The sequence below is a fragment of the Lissotriton helveticus genome, chromosome 10, assembly GCF_964261635.1.
Source record: "Lissotriton helveticus chromosome 10, aLisHel1.1, whole genome shotgun sequence".
Taxonomy (NCBI): domain Eukaryota; kingdom Metazoa; phylum Chordata; class Amphibia; order Caudata; family Salamandridae; genus Lissotriton; species Lissotriton helveticus.
Genome location: NC_136071.1, coordinates 682322411 through 682340284, shown reverse-complemented (window position 1 = coordinate 682340284; position 17874 = coordinate 682322411). Strand labels below are relative to the sequence as shown.

Here is a 17874-nt window from a genome sequence, read left to right as displayed (position 1 = left end):
TGGCGCAGAAAGTCGTGTACAGAACTGAAGTCAGTGTGCGAGGGTGGCGTCTAAGTAGCTGCCACACGTCACCCTGGCGATCAATACGCCTATGACGGACGTGGAGCCGCACCACGCCACCTTCCGAGGCGCAAGGGTACTGCTGACTAAAACCTTCCGGATCCAGTCTGACGCCTGGGGGTAATTCTAAGGTAAGTAATCTATCACTACTAATGTTTCTTACAGACATATCGTTACCGAAGGTAAGTAACTTGTGCATCAGCACGTAATGTAGGTTTGCAGGCATGACATTAGACATCACCAATGACAAGTTATTTCAATTAGCACATTCCCTAAACCGCCACCCGACTGGCTGGGGGGATGTTATGACAGAAAAGGGAGGTCCCTTAACCCGACCCGTTAATCCATTTGGTCCATCCATTTACCCCACACCTGTTGGTATTTGGCTGGGCAGACCCTGGCCTCAAATAAGGGTTTCTCCTGGGCGGCGCACCAGTCCACTCCTCTGCTCCATTTAGCAATCATGGGGGGGCCCAGGTTGCATCCAAACCGCAGCAATGTCTAGTTTATCCACCATGATGGCTGTCCCCAAGAATAGTTTATCTGCGCGAGACCCATCCAGACCATCTGTAACCCCAAGGAGCAGACGCATAGGATCATGAGGGACATGCCAGCCCAAGTTATGTGTTAGTTTGGATTTTATTTTGTCCCAGTATTTTGCTAGGCGGGGCCAGGACCAGACATTCCAGTTTCTTTTATTCAGTCTAGTAGTGTTTCATGATGAACCTTGAACCACTGAGTCAGAGTTAAGTGAATAGGTAATTGAGCAGTAATTTGGTAATAAATGTTAGTGTTGTTAATAAGTTAAGCATGTGGACATGTTTCGATAATCATTCACATGTTCTACACATGGAACAGTGGGATTTGTCTTAGATGAACATTTTGCCATATCCCAAAATGGTTGAAAGGGCAACATTTACCCTTAAGGACAGCCAAATGGGATTCTATATCCATTTCTCAAAATTGAGAAGCCTGTTGACTTCTGGTGTTGTGTCCCTCTGATACCTGTACTTACTTGTCTATGACAGTGAAAAAACTATTGAACAGCTGGACATCAAACATGGAAGAGCAAATTGAACCTGGGATCCACCAAGAGTTTTTTTTGTTACTGTTTGTCTCTAGAAAACTCTCTAAGGGAGTAAGAATGGTGAATTCACATGTTGAACCCCGCTCTATTACTCCACTCCATTCCCAGTCCACACAACTTTCATGGCACAAACAACTGATCAAAATTGAAATTTGTTTTTGTGCAACTTTTTGTATTGGATTGTCCACCAGCACCAAATGTATCTGTAATTTATAATGGGTATTTCATATATAGTACAACACTCATTCAGATACCTGCTATTGGTACAAAGTCTTGACTTTGTTCTCTGACCCATGAGGAGGTTGCAGGCTTAGTGAAAAGACCTACTCCTACCTCTGTTCACACATTCTTTTACAGGAATGCGCAGCGTAGAGCAGGCGCTCACCTTCATTATGAGTGTCATCCAGGAACAAAGGGTGGATCTTTCTCTTGGAGCTGTCCTTCAAATGTTGCTCATCTGATTAGGCTGAGATGGGAAGAAGGGCCCAATAATGTGGCGAGCAGCCATGACTGCAAGAGAAACCCCCCAGATCCCTCACTGTGATTTGTATGTAATGGGCAGGGCTGGCGCTTACTACTGATCTTCTCTGCTGCTGAGGTGGTTGGAATGGGTTTGGGGGCTAGAGGGGAATTAGAGCTTTAATCTGTGTCTTTCTTGGTCATGTTTTCTATCACCGAACAGCTGTGACAGTATCAGTGTGGGTGGGGTTGTCTAGAGAATGAGAAAGGCTGACCAGGTACTAAATAATTTAGGACAAATACATATGTGAGATACTCAGGAAAAATTAGGTGCATTTGATTATTGAGCATAATATGGTGCCGGTATGCTAATTTGAGGTGCCACCACATCCTTTCCCATGTTTTTATGACCTACATTTGCCTGGTGCAATGTAGGGAAAGGGGTTTGGGGACGGGTCATAGGTTGAAGATAGAGTTTTGTGAATTCAACAAAAATCTAACTTTTTGATACCAATTCTGAAAACCCATTTTCAGCAAACCAGTTCCCACAAATTGTTCAGCTTGAAGGATTTAGATTAAACCAACCTGTTGAATGTTCTTCTTGCTGAAAAATTCGAATCCCAGTTTCCTCCAAGTTCTTTCTTTTTTTCTGCTCTCCCATCTCGCCCACACTCCCTGTGTTGCCAATGAGGCCCTTCTCTTCCACTGCTTTGATGCCAACTTTCCACTACCCCCTTTTCCATCTCCCATAACTCTTTTTCTTCTGTGAGCATCCTCTTCGACGAATTATACTGTATGCTAAATGTTCCCTACTCCAACATCTATAACAATTAGGGTATGGATCCCTAATGCTCTCTTTCTGCTTTTGTATTTCTATGTGTGTCATCTACATCGCTACTGGCTTCTTTCTTCCAGTTTGGTGCTTCTACCCAATCATTCTACTTTCGGTATAGTTGCCATAACGTCCTTGAGGGAGGAGTCCCCATAAACCCAAAGTCTATCTTTTATGTTGGTATTATTAGTATCCTTGATGATTTGATCCTCTATTAATTCATCATGCAAATTTCTAAATCAGCAATTGATCTTTAAAGCTGGAACATAATGTTATTGATGTTTTCCATAGTGACATGCTATGGTAGAAATTAAATCTTGTTTGCATTAATAAAATAGTTGTCCAGGTCGGCCTTAAACCTATCAGTCTCTGCCTCAATTCTGTTTTCTTTTTCATTTGATTATAAACTCTTTTAACACTTGTGTCTAAGTGAGTAAGAACATGTTCTTTCATTTTGTACGGGTAAGATCATCCTCCTCCGAGTTAAATAATTAGTTAAAAACGATTTGTTGCATTCAGGCCACTTCATGGGCATAGGCAGTTTTGTAAGTTTAATGTTTCTATTAATATCTTCATTTTTTATTTTCATGTAGTGATTTCTTAATTTTAAACTAGTAATTTTGTCATTCAATTTCCTCACAATATTTTAGTGTGTAATGTTATCTATAAAAATAGTCGAAAACATAATCTCTGTATCAGAATCCCTGTAGCAAACATAATCTCTGTATCAGAATCTCTGTAGCGTCACCCCAGTCACCATACCCCCTACTTCCTCCGGCTTCCAGCATGCCAGTGATATGAGAGAGAATAATCTCATGTTGTGCCATGCCAACCACAGGAGAGCAGGACTTTAAAGACCTCCTTCTAGGTGCATTCTTACGAGAGGATGGGCAGGAAACACTTCTCCAAGAAGGCAGTCTCCGAAGTTAAACTCATGTATTGAATAAAGGTTTCTACATGCAGAAAATTACTACCACACTCTTTACCAATTATATCTACCCAGAAGAAACATATGTTCATCCGTTGATATCTGCTGGGCTGCTATTTATCTGGGGTGAACTCTTCAGGTTGCATAATTGAAACAACTTTTCCTTCAACACGGCTCACAAGGGATTACTGCTTCTGGATCTATATAGTCATTGGATCCTATGTGTGCTAGAATGAAAGGCCCTTGAGAAGGTGTTAGATTGATTTAGATGGAGCATTTCTGTGTGCTTAACTCTCTATGAGCACTTGTTTTGCTTTACTAGTTGGCTTGTATGCTTCTTCTGCTGGTTCAGAGATGGGCTCTTTTTTTTGTTCCACTAGCATCCTTTTATCCATTTTTTTGTATTTTCATTGTCAATAGCCTTTTTTTCATCCATTTCAATGTATTTGAATTGTACATTTACACCAACGTAATCTGTACTGTTGTAAAATGGTGATATTCAGTGTGCCAACTCATGCTGTGTTTTCTTTTGAAGCATTCTAAATTTCATCTTCAAATGTTGATTTTCAGTGTGTCATGCTTTGAATATGAAAGGTGCTAACATTTTCTATTAAGTAGCTTTTACCTGTTCCTTGTGAACTGTGTATTTGTTTTAAAACGTTTTATACAATCTTGAATTGTATTTTTAAGTATGCTAAATGTTCTTTCAGGTAAAGAAAGCTTTCTTCGCCTTGGTAGCAAATGGTGTGCGAGCAGCCCCGTTATGGGAGACAAAAAATCAAAGTTTTGTAGGTAAGGTCATTATACTGCATGAGTATCTTACATGTGTTAGCAAATTGCCAGGACTATAAACAGTCATATGTTATGCTAAACATTAACAATACCGTGGGTATTGGTGTTTTGTTATATGTTTGTTATAGTTTATTTAAAAACTGTCTAGGGTAAACAAGGTATAATATATGACTGCCTTTGACATCACAACATCTCCTGCTATTCTTGATTTATAATTATGTTTGTAGGGTGCTAGTGCAAACATAGCATCCTTTCAAATGCTCATGATAAAAGGGAGGAATAACAAAAGACGGAGACAGTCAATCTGCTTAAGTTGCCTTAAACTCGAAAGCTTGATAAGAAATGTGGGTGTTCAGGTACTTACAGAAAGAGTTGAGCATGAAAAAGTGTTGGGACCTTCACTATACAGTTTGTACCTAATCTGTAGTGGTAACAGACTCTTGGGAGGGTGTCTTCTGGTGGCTGGTCAAATGGTAAGGAAGAGACTGTTTGGTAAGAAAACATTGTACCGTTTCCATATGAGACCTGGTGGAGAGATTTAAATGTAAGTTTTTGTGTGACAGGAAATCATTGGAGTAGTAATAGCATGGGCAAGATGTGATCTGATGTTAGTTTGAAGAGGAGTCTGGCAACAAAGGCTAGAGATCTTTGAAATTCATTGTGTTATGGGAAAGCTTCTGCTGGGATAGCAGTGTCCCCTGTATGGTGTACAGTCATGTTCCTCTGCCTTGAGTGCCTGCTAAGAGTATCTGATATTCTGGTTTTTGATTTTGGCCCCATTTTCGCACTAATCTAGTGCCTGTCACCTTGACATGAGTGAGGTCCTGTGACCTGGAGGGTTGCACCAAGTTTTCCTTCATTTAATTGATGGTGAACTACCATCTGTGTCATTGGTTTAGTAAATAGTGTGGTGGTAGAAGAAACTGTGTTTTGTTTAATAAGTAGTTCTCACCAGATCATTTTATCTGTCACTTGAGTTGAGGCCTACTGTCATTTGTGTAAAGTTTTTCCTCAACACGGAAATTGAGATCCTTGCGCTAACATTCCAAATGCATGTTATGTGTGTGTGCATGTATGTAGTCTGTGTGGCGCATACAATATGTGCATGAGTGAGACAGAGTACTGGAATGCCCGCTTGTTCATTTTGGAAGCCCCTGGCCTTTCCCTATGCTAACGACGGAGGCGAGGTTGTTTTCATAGAAAGTGGAAGTGTTTTGCTGACATTCGATAAGTTAGTGGAAGGTGCTGTGGACACTGAAGTCGTAAAAGAGGAAACGGGGCTCCTGTAGATATTCAATTAGGCCCTTTTGCTGAGGGGAGCTGCTGATTATCCTTGAAGTAGCACTTCTATTTCGTAGGTCATGATTAGTGAATGGTGGGACTGCAGTCTCTGCTATTCAGGGTGAGAAGGGTCCTTTAGGTGAGGCCAGCCTTTTGATTTTTTTCCCTAATCATTGTCTGTATGGTTGTTGATGAGCTAGGTGCGGAAAGCTCAGATCTCTTTGTACCACTGTTGTGGGTACTTCGGGCTGGAGACGACCCTGCTGCAAAGACAAATACTCTTCACAAAGGCTATAAACCAACCCAAAACCGGTTCTGAAAGCGCAGTTGGAGAATCCATGTCCCCTGTCCATTTAACATGTATAAAGGTGGTAGCCACTGACCCACTTGTTGTTCCAGTTCCACGTTCTTTTCAACCTGTGATGACAGGTGGCAGATACATTGTTATCCTGCTGCATGCCTTCCTCGGATTAGAGGTGAGCCTCCACTTAGAGTATCTCCTTTTGGGAGCGGAAGTGAAGCGAGGCGCATGCTACTGGTCCTTGCAGATGCCGGAACTTGGTCTGTGGACTGCGACCTGTTTGGTTGTGAGATTGTAGCTTGCGAACCGATCACTAGAACTGAAATCTGGGGTAATCTGCACTTTAGCCTTGATATATGCACAAGGGACATTCAAACCATGGGGAGAAACCTACGTAGATCTACAGGAACAGGAGGGAGAACTGCATTGGATTTGAAAACAGTTAAAGGCTCAATAGGTCTCACTCTTTTTGAATAGGGGCTGATGTAGTACTGAGTTTGCACCTGTTATGACATCACTCCAAAGAGTACATTTTAGGGATTACACATCTTTAAAGAGGCTTGTCACTGTTAGGACTTTCCAGTGGCAGTGGTAGCATGAAATGGACCACAGGTTCTCCCATTCTGCTTCTCTGGTCCGACCACTTTGCAATACCCTTTTCTATACCTTTGCATTGGTCTCCTACTCCGCTGCAGCTGGGCCCAAAGTTATGGCCAGAAATTGGGCCAAACTTGACACCTCTCACTGAACACGTGCCTGCTGATTACCCTACCTCAGCTAGCGCAAAAGGCTGAACTAGATCAACATATGATCGAGAACTGACTCTGAGACTCTCTAGACATAATTCTTCCATCCAAACCAAAAACTTCATCCAGGCAACATGCCCTGCCCCATGGAATAACTAATCTTTACAGACAGAAAAGAAACTCTGCAGCGATTAGGAAGGGCTTTGAGAAAGCTATATGAGACAAACTGAAAAGTGAAACACAAAATAGCCTTAAGTCAGCACCACATGCACTGCAGGCATGAGCGTGCTGCATTCTATTCAGAAAAAAAATCCCTCAAGCACAAAATTAACCCAAACCCCATTTTAAAGTGGTCCAGATCCTGGTAACACTACCCCTCCTCCCTCATTGGCACAAGCGCAATTCGAGGAGCGTGCTGACTTCTTGATTTAGAAGGTGACAGTCCCCAGTCCAGGAGCAACAGTTCAAGAGGTAATTCCACCTTATCTCCCACCTAGGATGTGACTTCTCTGGCGCCCGCAAGACTGCAGTCTTTGCCACCCTTGGATTATCCTCATCTTCTGGACTTATTACAGTCAATCAAATCGTCTTCTCTTTGTTGTCTGGGCGGGAAGTCAACTGGTAGGATCTCCGTTCCTGCCTCAAGTCTTGCCTCCACCTGGATGAACACGAACTCCCTGAAATTAAATGGTGAGAAGACCAAGGTTATGGTACTGGTAAGAATCCCCAGCTCTACGGGTCTCACTGTGCTGGGAGTGCCTCCTGAACTGTCCAACAAAGTGAAGAACCTTGGCTTCTGGTTTGACTCCACTCTATCCATAAAGCCTCGGGTGTCCAAAGTAGCAGCCACATGTTTCACCACTATGAAATGGCTTTAAAAGATCCTGTGGATACTTCCTTTATCTGCTTAAAGAACAGTCATCCAAGCCTTGATCTTATCAAGACTAGATTACGGCAACATCTTGTATTTGGGATCAGATAAGACACCACCAGGCTCTTGTTTTGCCTCCCCAAACACTCCTCTGCCTCCGGCCTTCTTCGCCACCTGCATTGGCTCCCAGTGGATAAGCGATTACATTTTAAAGCACTCTGCTTTATGCACAAAATCAGTATACGTTCAGGACCCAGGCACCTGCAAAAACTGATGTTTCCCTACCTGAACTGAAGACTTGACTGTTTGAACTATCCTCACTAAGCTGTTCTACCTGTCCTCCAAGCACTGGGCAACCCCCAAGGGTAGGGGGACACAAAAAATGGACAGTGAACCAAACAACAAACAAATGCAGCACCAACCACAAAAAATCACCAATGTATTTGGTTTGTGGAAATATCCAGTGTGCAGACTTCCAAAAGTGCCCCCTGTCCAAGAGCACTCCCCTTCCCTAGGGGAAGTTAGACAAACAAACTAAATCAGAGCTGCACCACTATGAAATGAACACGTCCATATAAATAATCATTGCTCAATGAAACGCAGAATGGGGTATTTCCTTCTTTATTTTTTCATTCTTTTAAAGACAACAGCCAACGCGTTTTGTCCTACAAGATAGGACTTCTTCAGGGCAGTGTCAATTCGGGGCCACAACCAAAAGATGAGGTTGAAACTTTGTAGGCGAAAGATTCTGAGCGAAAGTAGATCTGTCATCTGGTCCGTAAGTAGGAGTGAGTGATCCCCAATAAGGAAAAATATATAATACGTTGTAGTCCAAGATCCAATAGTCATGGATTTAATCATTAGTAAGCCAAGATGAGTTCGAAACAATGCTGGTATTATCAGAGCCTGAAAATATTAAGGGAGACTTGTTGCACTAGCTGTTGTACTTCTTGGTTGAAGTATGAAACGGCATAGCTTAGTTTTGTACAAGAATTCAATAATAATAATAATGGACTCAAAAATATTTTGAATGGGGGCCGATGTAGAAGTGGGTCAGCACCTGCTATGACTTCTTTGGGGAGAGCTCCATAGCTTCAAAAAGGCTGGTCGCTTTCCAGTGGTACCCATGGGAGCATCCAATAGACTGAAAACTTTCATCACTTCCAACTTTTAAATGGACTTAAGGTTTTAAGCCAGAAACTGATTTTAAAGCATAATATTTCTATAACATAGCAGCTGGAAAAATGGTTAAAAATGTCCTTGAATCATGATTATAAACTCCAGTGGATAGAACACAGGGTGAGAAAATGAAGCCTACATGTCCATCTCATGCAGGAAAAGAGGTGATTGATACAGGCACCTTAAATGTTAAGCCGGAAGATCAAAGTGTCTGCAGATCCACTACCCAGAAGTAAGTTGTCTACTTGTCTTTGGACCTTGTATTGCTGCAGACCAGCTGTGCCAAAAGGGTTTTGTGGCACCTGTTGGCATGGTACATTTCGTTATCCTCCTCATAGACTTGTCCGCTAGGGCTTGTGCATGTCTTGAAGACCTTAGGGATTTAGCTGCTGTGTGTGTAAGACAGTCTAGCTTATTTTCTTTGTTTCAGGTCACAGCAGTAATGATCCCAGTTAACGTTTTGCTGGTTATAAAATCCTCATTTACATTGGTGTGTAGAGTCTTTTCTTGTGTTCAGATGAACTGCAACGTCCATGGTTCACTAGGTGAGAATGTATCCCACTTCTGAGGGCAGAGACAGAAAGCCCACATTAAGAGACTTCCAAATCTTATTATTCATCTTATACCTTTGTCTAGGTTTTCTCGCGTTCTTGTGCAAATAGACATGTCCCAACTGGTGGCACTCAGGATATATATATTGACTGTTGGAGCAAAAGACCTCATTCCTGAGGTTATAGTCCATAACACAGGAAAATTAGGTTAGTTTCAATGAGCGGAGTGGGAGGAATGGAAAAGTCTCTCTCTGCCTCAGGCTTTGGATAACTCCACTTTTAGGGGTGTATGTGACAAGGCATGCACACTGGAGCTGTACTTTTGCTACCACTCGCCTCCTACCATCTTGTGAGGAGATGGAGCCAATCTCACTTGGGTTAGGAATACACTTCTGGTGTTCTTCATGTCCAAAGAGCTTTTTGATTAACAACAATGTGGAATGTGGTGCACCTCTAGTAGGCTCCATTCAAACGCCTCCTCATATCAGCTGGGCTTAAAACGTTCTCTCCAGCAAGGTATCGTCACCACGTTCATAGGCTGTTAAATAATTCTGGCTCCAAGTCGGTGATGGAACTTTGTGTATGTTTTTATTTATTTAAACATGGTTAAGCAAGTGTTTTATTCACCCCAAAGAGTGCCTTACAAGTCTCTGTCGTCTCTCTTTCAAATGTATTTTATCCAATAATGTGCTTGATTTCGCTGGCAATGTATTTTGTGATTTGTTCTTTAAAACCAATAAACTTTATTATCAGAAAACATGTCGATTATCACCTTAACAGGGTCATACATATTCATTAAAAAAACAGACTTAATTATGCAACCTTTCTATTTGAATGGTTGTTGACATTTGTGATGGTGTCCTATCACTCATCTCCATGCAGGAGCTTGGAAGTCCGGCTTACCAGGCAGCACAAGGTGTCTGGTTGTCAAAGACCAAAAGGTTGGGCTTGCCACAAACGTACAGTGGCTTACAGACCGGCCATTGTCTACCATTGGCTGGCACCCTAACTTGCTGCCTCTTATTTGATGGATTTCCTTGTCCTAGCTTGTCCGTCTTGTGTTTGTCCCTCCCCTGAAGCATGCCCTCTATACCATCCCTCTAACTGGCTGGCTTGTATCCTTCCACTGCTCACTTTTAGGGACGTTTTCTGTGTGTGTGTTTTCCAGCTCGCTCCCTTGTGTGTTTCTCCCTCTACCCTGCAAAATACCTACCACCACCACCACCACCACCACGTATGCTATCTCCCTCATCTTGCAAGCTCTCTTGTGTGACTCTTCCTCTCCGGTCCCCCAAACCGGCAAACGTTTTGTCTCCCCAGCGCTCCATGTCGCTTTTTCGCTGGCACTTGTGTTACTACACCTCGTCTTCTGCCATTCCCCTCCCCATTCCCTATTGCGTCTCCCACTCGTTCCTCTTTTGCTCCCATGTCCAGTGTCTCTTTTTCGTTGAATTTTTCTATTTATTTATTAGGTTAGGGAATGAGGGGGTAGAACCAGGCAGCAATATATTGCTAGCTCTTCAGCCTTAATAAATAAATAAATAAGCACTTTCATGCTGCTTTTTTTTACATTTACTAATTGGATGGGTACCTAAAAAATAATGCTGCTGGGCCATTTTATGGGTGTGAATGTGTAGTGACTCATACATGCTCAATCGTCGTGTGTGTGTACCTACAAAATGATGTAGTCACTGTAGCCATATGAATTGTCCCCAATCTGATTAGTGCACCAGTGTCCTCTTTGTGTAGTTTAAATTGGACAACCCCATTGCTGTTCCTCTGTTCTCTTTTGAGACTGAGCTACAGGTGAGGTTTTGTGTACGCCGTTGTATATTTGTTAAGTTGTTTCAATTTGTATAGCACCGGCCACAATTAAGGCATCCTACATCTTTTTCTATGTGGGTGACTTTCATGCGGATTTGAGTAGGCCATCAACCACACTGGAAGAACCATCGTTTGTGAATGTTTTGTTGGTGTTCGGTTGTGTGTTTAGTTGAGAGTTTGTTCACTGTTAAGTTTCTAAATGGTCCTGTGAATTGGTGTGAAACTTAAGTGTGCTTGATAGGAAGATATTTGAGATGTTTGTGTGTAAGTGGGTGTGATAGAGGACTTTCTGTTTTTCTTGTGATTTGAGGTAGCGAGGGAATGAATCGTCCAATTGCTTTTCCAGATTGTAGCTCTTTCGATACATGCATCACTATGTAGGTAGGTGTTTGATGATGGGATGTTGTGCACATAAATGTGTGTTATGTGTGATCGAGTTGTGTACATGTTTCTAGGCTATATCTTGGGGTGGTGCATAACAGTGCTATTGCTTTGGCAGAGCTTTGTGAAAAACACTTGTAACAAGTGCTTTGGACTGCTCACCTGCTGGGATTGTGTGACATGATTCTACTGTATTCACATCATGTCTGTCACGCCCAGAAGCACGTTCAGACTTCTTTTTTTAGGTCTGATTTAGAGACAACTCTTGCGTTTTCATCAGCCTCATGTGATCTTAAAAATCCTAAATTAAAACGTCATATTTATATACATGCATATAGGGGTTTTGCTCAGTCCAGTTCATCCATTGCTCTGTTCATCTGTCATTGGCATGTTGCTTTCATTAAGGATTACATGAAGCTTGGGGCAATGGGTCAGACTACTTCAGCTTTTGAAGGGCACTCGGTGGCAGACGCGCAACACCCATTGGGCTGAGAGGGCTTTAGCCCTCCCCTCCATCCATCAGCTTCCCTGGGCTAGGCTGGCTGGGCTGACCTTCAGTCTCAACAAGGTTTTACGAGGACAGTTAAAGCCCCCACAGTCCAGTGTGTGTCTTTATTGCTTTGAGAATCAAAATCCAAGTTGTTATATAACATCAGTGGTTTCAATGGGCAGGTACTCAGTACCTGCACTGCTTTAATTTGAAAGGGAGAGTACCTGCACTTCTAAGCACTGCTGCAGTACATTTAATGCGAGAGTACCTGCACTTCTAAGCACTGCTGCAGTACATTTAATGGGAGAGTACCGGCACTTCTGAGAAGCACACAGGTTCTCTAGTCTAGAAAGTGAGTACCATCACTTCTGAATTTCCATTTAAAGCAAAACATATTTGTTTCTTTACGTAATAAAGAGGTGTAATTCGCTATTTAAAGTGAACGGGTGAAATGGATCAAAGCTGCAATTGTCACATCCCACACCCACCGACGTATAACAGCCGGGGTGCCCAGCAAACTTTCCCTCTAAGCAATCAGCTAGAATTAGTATCCATCAAATGGCAGTAAAAACATAGACATTTTTTTGCTAGAAGATTTGTTTTCCTTCCATAAAACTCTATAAAGTTAGCCTCGTATATTAAAGTATAACATAGATTTTAATAGCATCTTGTCTCATGTTTTCTTGGTGCTGTGAAGACATTGATATTTTGCAACACTAATAAAACATAACGTGTCATTAACGTGCACAAAGTATATAATGCTTTTTGAGGGCAAGGGAGAACGAATGCTCCATTCTGTTTAAGGCACATTATAGGCAACTGCATATCGGTAGTGATATGTGCCATTATTGTGGCATCTGCAGACATCTGCGCACAACCTGCATAAATGTTAAATTCCAGTAGAGGTGTCTCACACTATCATATTTCCGGGATTGATAACGTACACATGACTAAGTTAAGCTACGCACACGTCATTGCTTCGGTGCAAAATTGGAGCAGGACCAAGGTGGATTTGCAGATTGCTGGTTCCAGTCTGAGGTCACATGGTGGGCAAAAAACAAAGGACTAGAATGTGGCTCCAAGTAATTACTAGTGGCTGAAATTAATTCAAGCATTCCATCCATCACCTTTTTTGCTTTCTTAGGTGTGACACTCGGAGTGATGAGTGTGCCCAGACCTGGGTCCTATGTCCAATGTGCTATAGCACTCCAGCTGTACCCTATTGCGGAGGCCCAAATAAGCCAAAACTGGTTTATGGTTACCTGTGCTCCCCTTCCTAAGGTTCCTGGTCTGGCAGTTTTGGCTAGACTATTCTTATTTCAGTAGGACCGTGGCTGATATGCATATTTATTTTTCATGTCTGAGAGGGCATAGTGGGCAAAAAACTAAACCTATGGCCTGGAACATAGTCCCAAATAATTACAAGGGATTGATATAATTCAAGCATTCTGCCCATATCCTTTTTGCTTTCTGCAAAATCTGCTGTAGCAAGCAACCTTCTATATTTGTGAAATGAAATAAAGATTCCATGAATGTCGCTGGAGTTTGCATTCTGGCCTGGCTGGTGCTTCTGAAAGTGCTGTGATGTCCTAGCCTTTTACATGCTTGAAGGGTGAAGTAGGATAGGTACTAGAGAATATAATGCTTGTCTTTGATTTTAGTGCAATCAGGTACCCTAATTTCTAACATGAAACATCTAATAATATACGAAATCAATGTTCATTTTTAAACATTTTAGCAGATTACATCATTGGGGGGGGGGGGGCATGGAGGTACCAAAATATTTTAACTCAAGTGTGACTGAATGAGAGTTTGAAAACCACTGCATCAAAGTGCGTGCCCTTTGCCATTTTAAAACATTCCAATTCTCATGCTTTTTGAATAGCATTGCCAAAGAGGTTGGTAGACCATTTACAAACTGCATGGCCCGTGAGTCCAACCAGCCAAAAAACAATGGGTCTGTTAAAGGACTGGTGGTAGAAAACATGGTGACCATCTAGCAGCAGGCATTGCCTCTAGTTGGGTGGTTAAGTTTCGGACTTTGCGCCATCTGCGTTTTTGATTCAAATGCCCCTTGCACCCCACCCAATAGATCCCTTTACCTGGATTGTTTGTAGTGTAGGTCAGTGAAGTGTTCCATTGAGGCAGGAAACTGCTTCAGTATCTAAACGCTGACCTCTCATGTCCATCCTCCTAATAGTAACATTTCACTGTGTGCCCACTGCTGAAGATGGAATAAGGTTTGGAGGAATAACTGATGTCCTAGGATGAGAGAGAGGGCATCAAGTTAAGTATTGGGTCTTGTTTCAATTGTGAGCGCATGAGTTGGGTTAAGTGGAGGAGCAGTGATCATTAGTCATGTTTAACAAAAAGTGTTTCCTTAAATGTTCTGAATTTCCACACTTCACTGTTGTTAGAAGCCAGTCTTTTTTATGCTTCTACTGAAAATTACCCCAAGACTTCTTATTTCATGAACTTTTGCCCCACACATGGATTTCAATTAAATATACACACCATGCTATGTGTAAAGAAGTTGTTATTTACCTTTGGTAACGCCTTGTCTGGTAGAGAAATGATCTAGCCGCAGATTCCTTTTTCTTAGAATTCTCCCCAGGAGCCAGACTGGATCTGGATTTTTTTTACAGCAGTACCTCTGCACGCTTCTTCTGTGACTTTTCTTTGAGCCAACAACACAGGCACTTATAGAAACTGCTTATGGAAACTGTCAGGGTTATGCTCCGCTGGATCCGGTCGTTGCTTATAGGGGTCCACCTCCAGATGTTACCAACCAAGGATCTGAAACAACACAAGCAAAAACAGTTACACACAATCCTTTCATGAATGGCTACTCTCATATGATCTCACTACAAGATGTGGTACCTGTAAGTAATTAAGGGACTTCTTAACATCAGAAAAGTTTAGACAGATTCTGTTTTCTGAACCATATCTGCAAACATAGAAAACAATCATAAGTTCCACTTATCACAGTCCATGCATTCCAATGTACGTGGTAGACGTTCCCATATTATTACATACCACATTGGATACATGGATCCATCACAATAACTTCCAAGAGGGAAAAAATGAGTAGCTAATATAGTCTATTCAAATGGCAGTTCATTTCTCCAAGTAAAAGAAATAGATAATCGCCACAGAAAGTTTGATCCTTAGTTCCCACAAGACTCATTGTAAGTCATAGGATACTTGGAGTCCAAAGTACTCAGTCTGACATTATCAGGAATTCTTTACAAACCACATGGACCTTTAAACCATGAATAAACATGACACACGGCAGTTCGTTGTTAATTCACCACAGAACTCCGCTGCCAGAGATTCCTTCTCCTCCTAGCAAGATAGTGCTGTACACAATGGGGTAAAGGAAACGGCAGCGCGTGGCCTCCTAACACACCGCGCTCTGCTAAACAAATAAACATGCTTTCAATATGATGCACAGAAAAAGGGCAGCGCGTGGTCTCCTAACACACCGCGCTCCGCTTACAAACAATAAGGCTTTTAGGATAGAAACGTACTGTAGCGCATGGCAGATACTCACACACCGCGCTCCGCTACTCAGATACACAGGCAAATATGAACACAATGTACGGTAACGCGCGGTCGGCCGACACACTGCGCTCCGCACTATTAAGCCTTCTCAAGTAAATGCGCAGCAGCGTGATACGGTGACTCACCACCCTTCACTCCATACCGCCGAAGGAAAGAACTTCCAGGTACCGCTACACTCAGCCGAGGAGCGGGGAAGCCGTGCTGCGAGAAGACAGGGATTACAATGACGCGAAGGAAAACAGGAACCGAATTACGCGCATCCGCTTCAGCGCGTCCAGCCATTAAGTACCTCCCCCTACACAGGGAATCATGGGAGTTGTAGTTTAACAACTGGGTAGGCGCTTTAGCTCGCGAATCCTGACAGAAACAATGTGCCGAAAAATTGTCTTCTTTGTGTCAAACAAATAGGAAGTCCTGAGAAAAGGCGTCAGAATGCCAAGAAAGGAATCTTGTATTAACAGGACCAGCAGTTTGCAGAGCGGGGAGGATGGGTGGGTTGTTAAGGAATCTGCGGCTAGATCCTGTACCTATCATATAAGGCATTACCAAAGGTGAGTAACTTATTCATCTGACAGACATCTAGCCCTAGAATCCTTATTTTAGAATTCGATCCCCCAAGCAGCACCATCCCTGGAGGAGGGTCTGCGTACTAAACTCACAAAAGATCCCTCAATAAGACTAGCTGGTCCATAATCAGACAAAGTGACCAAGCTATCTAATGAACTGTAGGTGAAGCAAAGAAGATGCTCCACCAGTACTGTGGGAAGCCCGTAGGGAGCTGAAGTCTGCAAGACCTTGGGAAACTTGTGGACAACATGACCCACAGCAGAGGAATAAGAAAGTGTTGGAGAAAACACTTCATAGAGCCAATAATAATATGTAGCCCTGCCGAAGGTATTTAACCCTCGACTGGGCTAGGTTGAAGGACCAAGAACAGCCCTTACTACTGAATTAGAGCTCCAGCTCCATATCGTGGAGACTAGTATGTGAGCTAACCCTAGCCTGTGAGGCACAGAGAAAAGAGAATTTCAGAGCACATCCATGATGGAACAAGAGAGAGAGAGAGAGAGAGATCCTTCACATCAATGCTGAACAAAAGCATTGTGGGAAGAACAACAACAACGTTTGGTAGAGACCATCCTCAGTACGAGAAAAAATCATCCTAGAGAAAAAGGTAACCCTCCGAGACTATGTAACGTAGAAACCCAGGGGAGAAAAGAGAAGAAATGCATAAGCAGCAACTAAGTTAACCCCTTCCGCACTACCTCCCCAGTGCTGCCATCGGCCAATGGCCGCAGCCCCGCCCGTTTTGCGGATGTGCCGCACTTCCGCAAAATCGCGGCCGCCGTTAAGGTGTTAAGGTCGAACTAGAGCACCAAGAAAGGCATAGCTTCCAGAGCAGATGCGTATGCACAATGGTGTATATATAAATACAAATATATACACATGCATACACACAAATGTATCAGAATACACTAAACTTATTATCATCCCTGTTAAAGAAGCAAACCAGAGCCCCCCGCAGAAAGCAGGGAGACTGACCAGAGTTTGAACGAAGGACACCCATAGAATAGAGTTATACATCGAACCATCAATATAAATACAAACAAACATTGGTAATAGACCACAGTTTCGACCGCAACAGAGGGAAAATTATAGCTATACCGATATTAGCCCCAAGATGGATAATCAACCAGGAGCATAATACCATATAAGGGGAGAGATGGAGTGGTAGGCACCACCCATCCTAAAAAGAAAATGGCAACAGCACATGAACCAATGCTATTGATTGATGAGGCTACCTTCAGGGGGTTAACAGGAAATCAAAAAGAAAACAGAAGGTGTGAGAACTCTGCAGGGAATGAAGACCACCAGGGTCCATCAAAAGGTATAGTCGAAATGAAAGCCAACATATAAAACAGCCAATTTCCATCCAATAGACAGAGCTATCAGGCAGCAAGACCAGACTGAAGCATCTGATAAAAGATAGAGTACATAGTCGTGAAGGGATCAAGCCCCATGAAACGGAAAATCCAAAAATAATGGATGTCAGTGCATACAAGTGCAACAAGGATTGAGGCCAGTAAGAAATGTCTCAACAGAAGACATGATGTATACAAAGCAAAACTTCCAATATTCCACGACTAAAAAAGGGGAAAAAGACCCACATCTTCCAAAGGGAGAGAGAGCAAAAATTCCTTCAAGCAGAAGGAATTCGCAAAATAAGGTGGAAGTGGTGTAACGGACTTCTGAGTGATAGAATTCTTATCACCTCCTACGAGGAGGAAGAAAAACCTTCAGGAAAAGGATACTAAGGGAGACCCCAACCTCTTTGAAAACCAATCCTCAGAGATGGATCCATAATGTCTAAGGAGCACATGTTCCAGAAGGAAAACTGAAGATTAAAATTAGCCACAACACCGATAAAAGGGGTTAGATGGCGACATCTGAAGAACAACTAATGCGGCAAGCAAATGCCGTGGCTGTGATCTGAATTGGTAAATAATAATACCTATAGGTAAAAAGGG

The 17874-nt window shown here is 42.5% G+C and overlaps 1 protein-coding gene across 8 annotated transcripts in view; it reads left to right on the top strand.

Annotated features, from left to right (window-relative positions):
* Window positions 1-17874, top strand: part of PRKAG2 (protein kinase AMP-activated non-catalytic subunit gamma 2) — a 1661435-nt gene that overhangs the window by 1499651 nt on the left and 143910 nt on the right. For all 8 annotated transcript variants that reach the window (XM_078663217.1, XM_078663218.1, XM_078663219.1 and 5 more), the window contains one exon: window positions 4077-4158. In XM_078663217.1, coding sequence (XP_078519343.1) covers window positions 4077-4158 — 82 coding nt within the window. The remainder of the gene's footprint in view (window positions 1-4076; window positions 4159-17874) is intronic.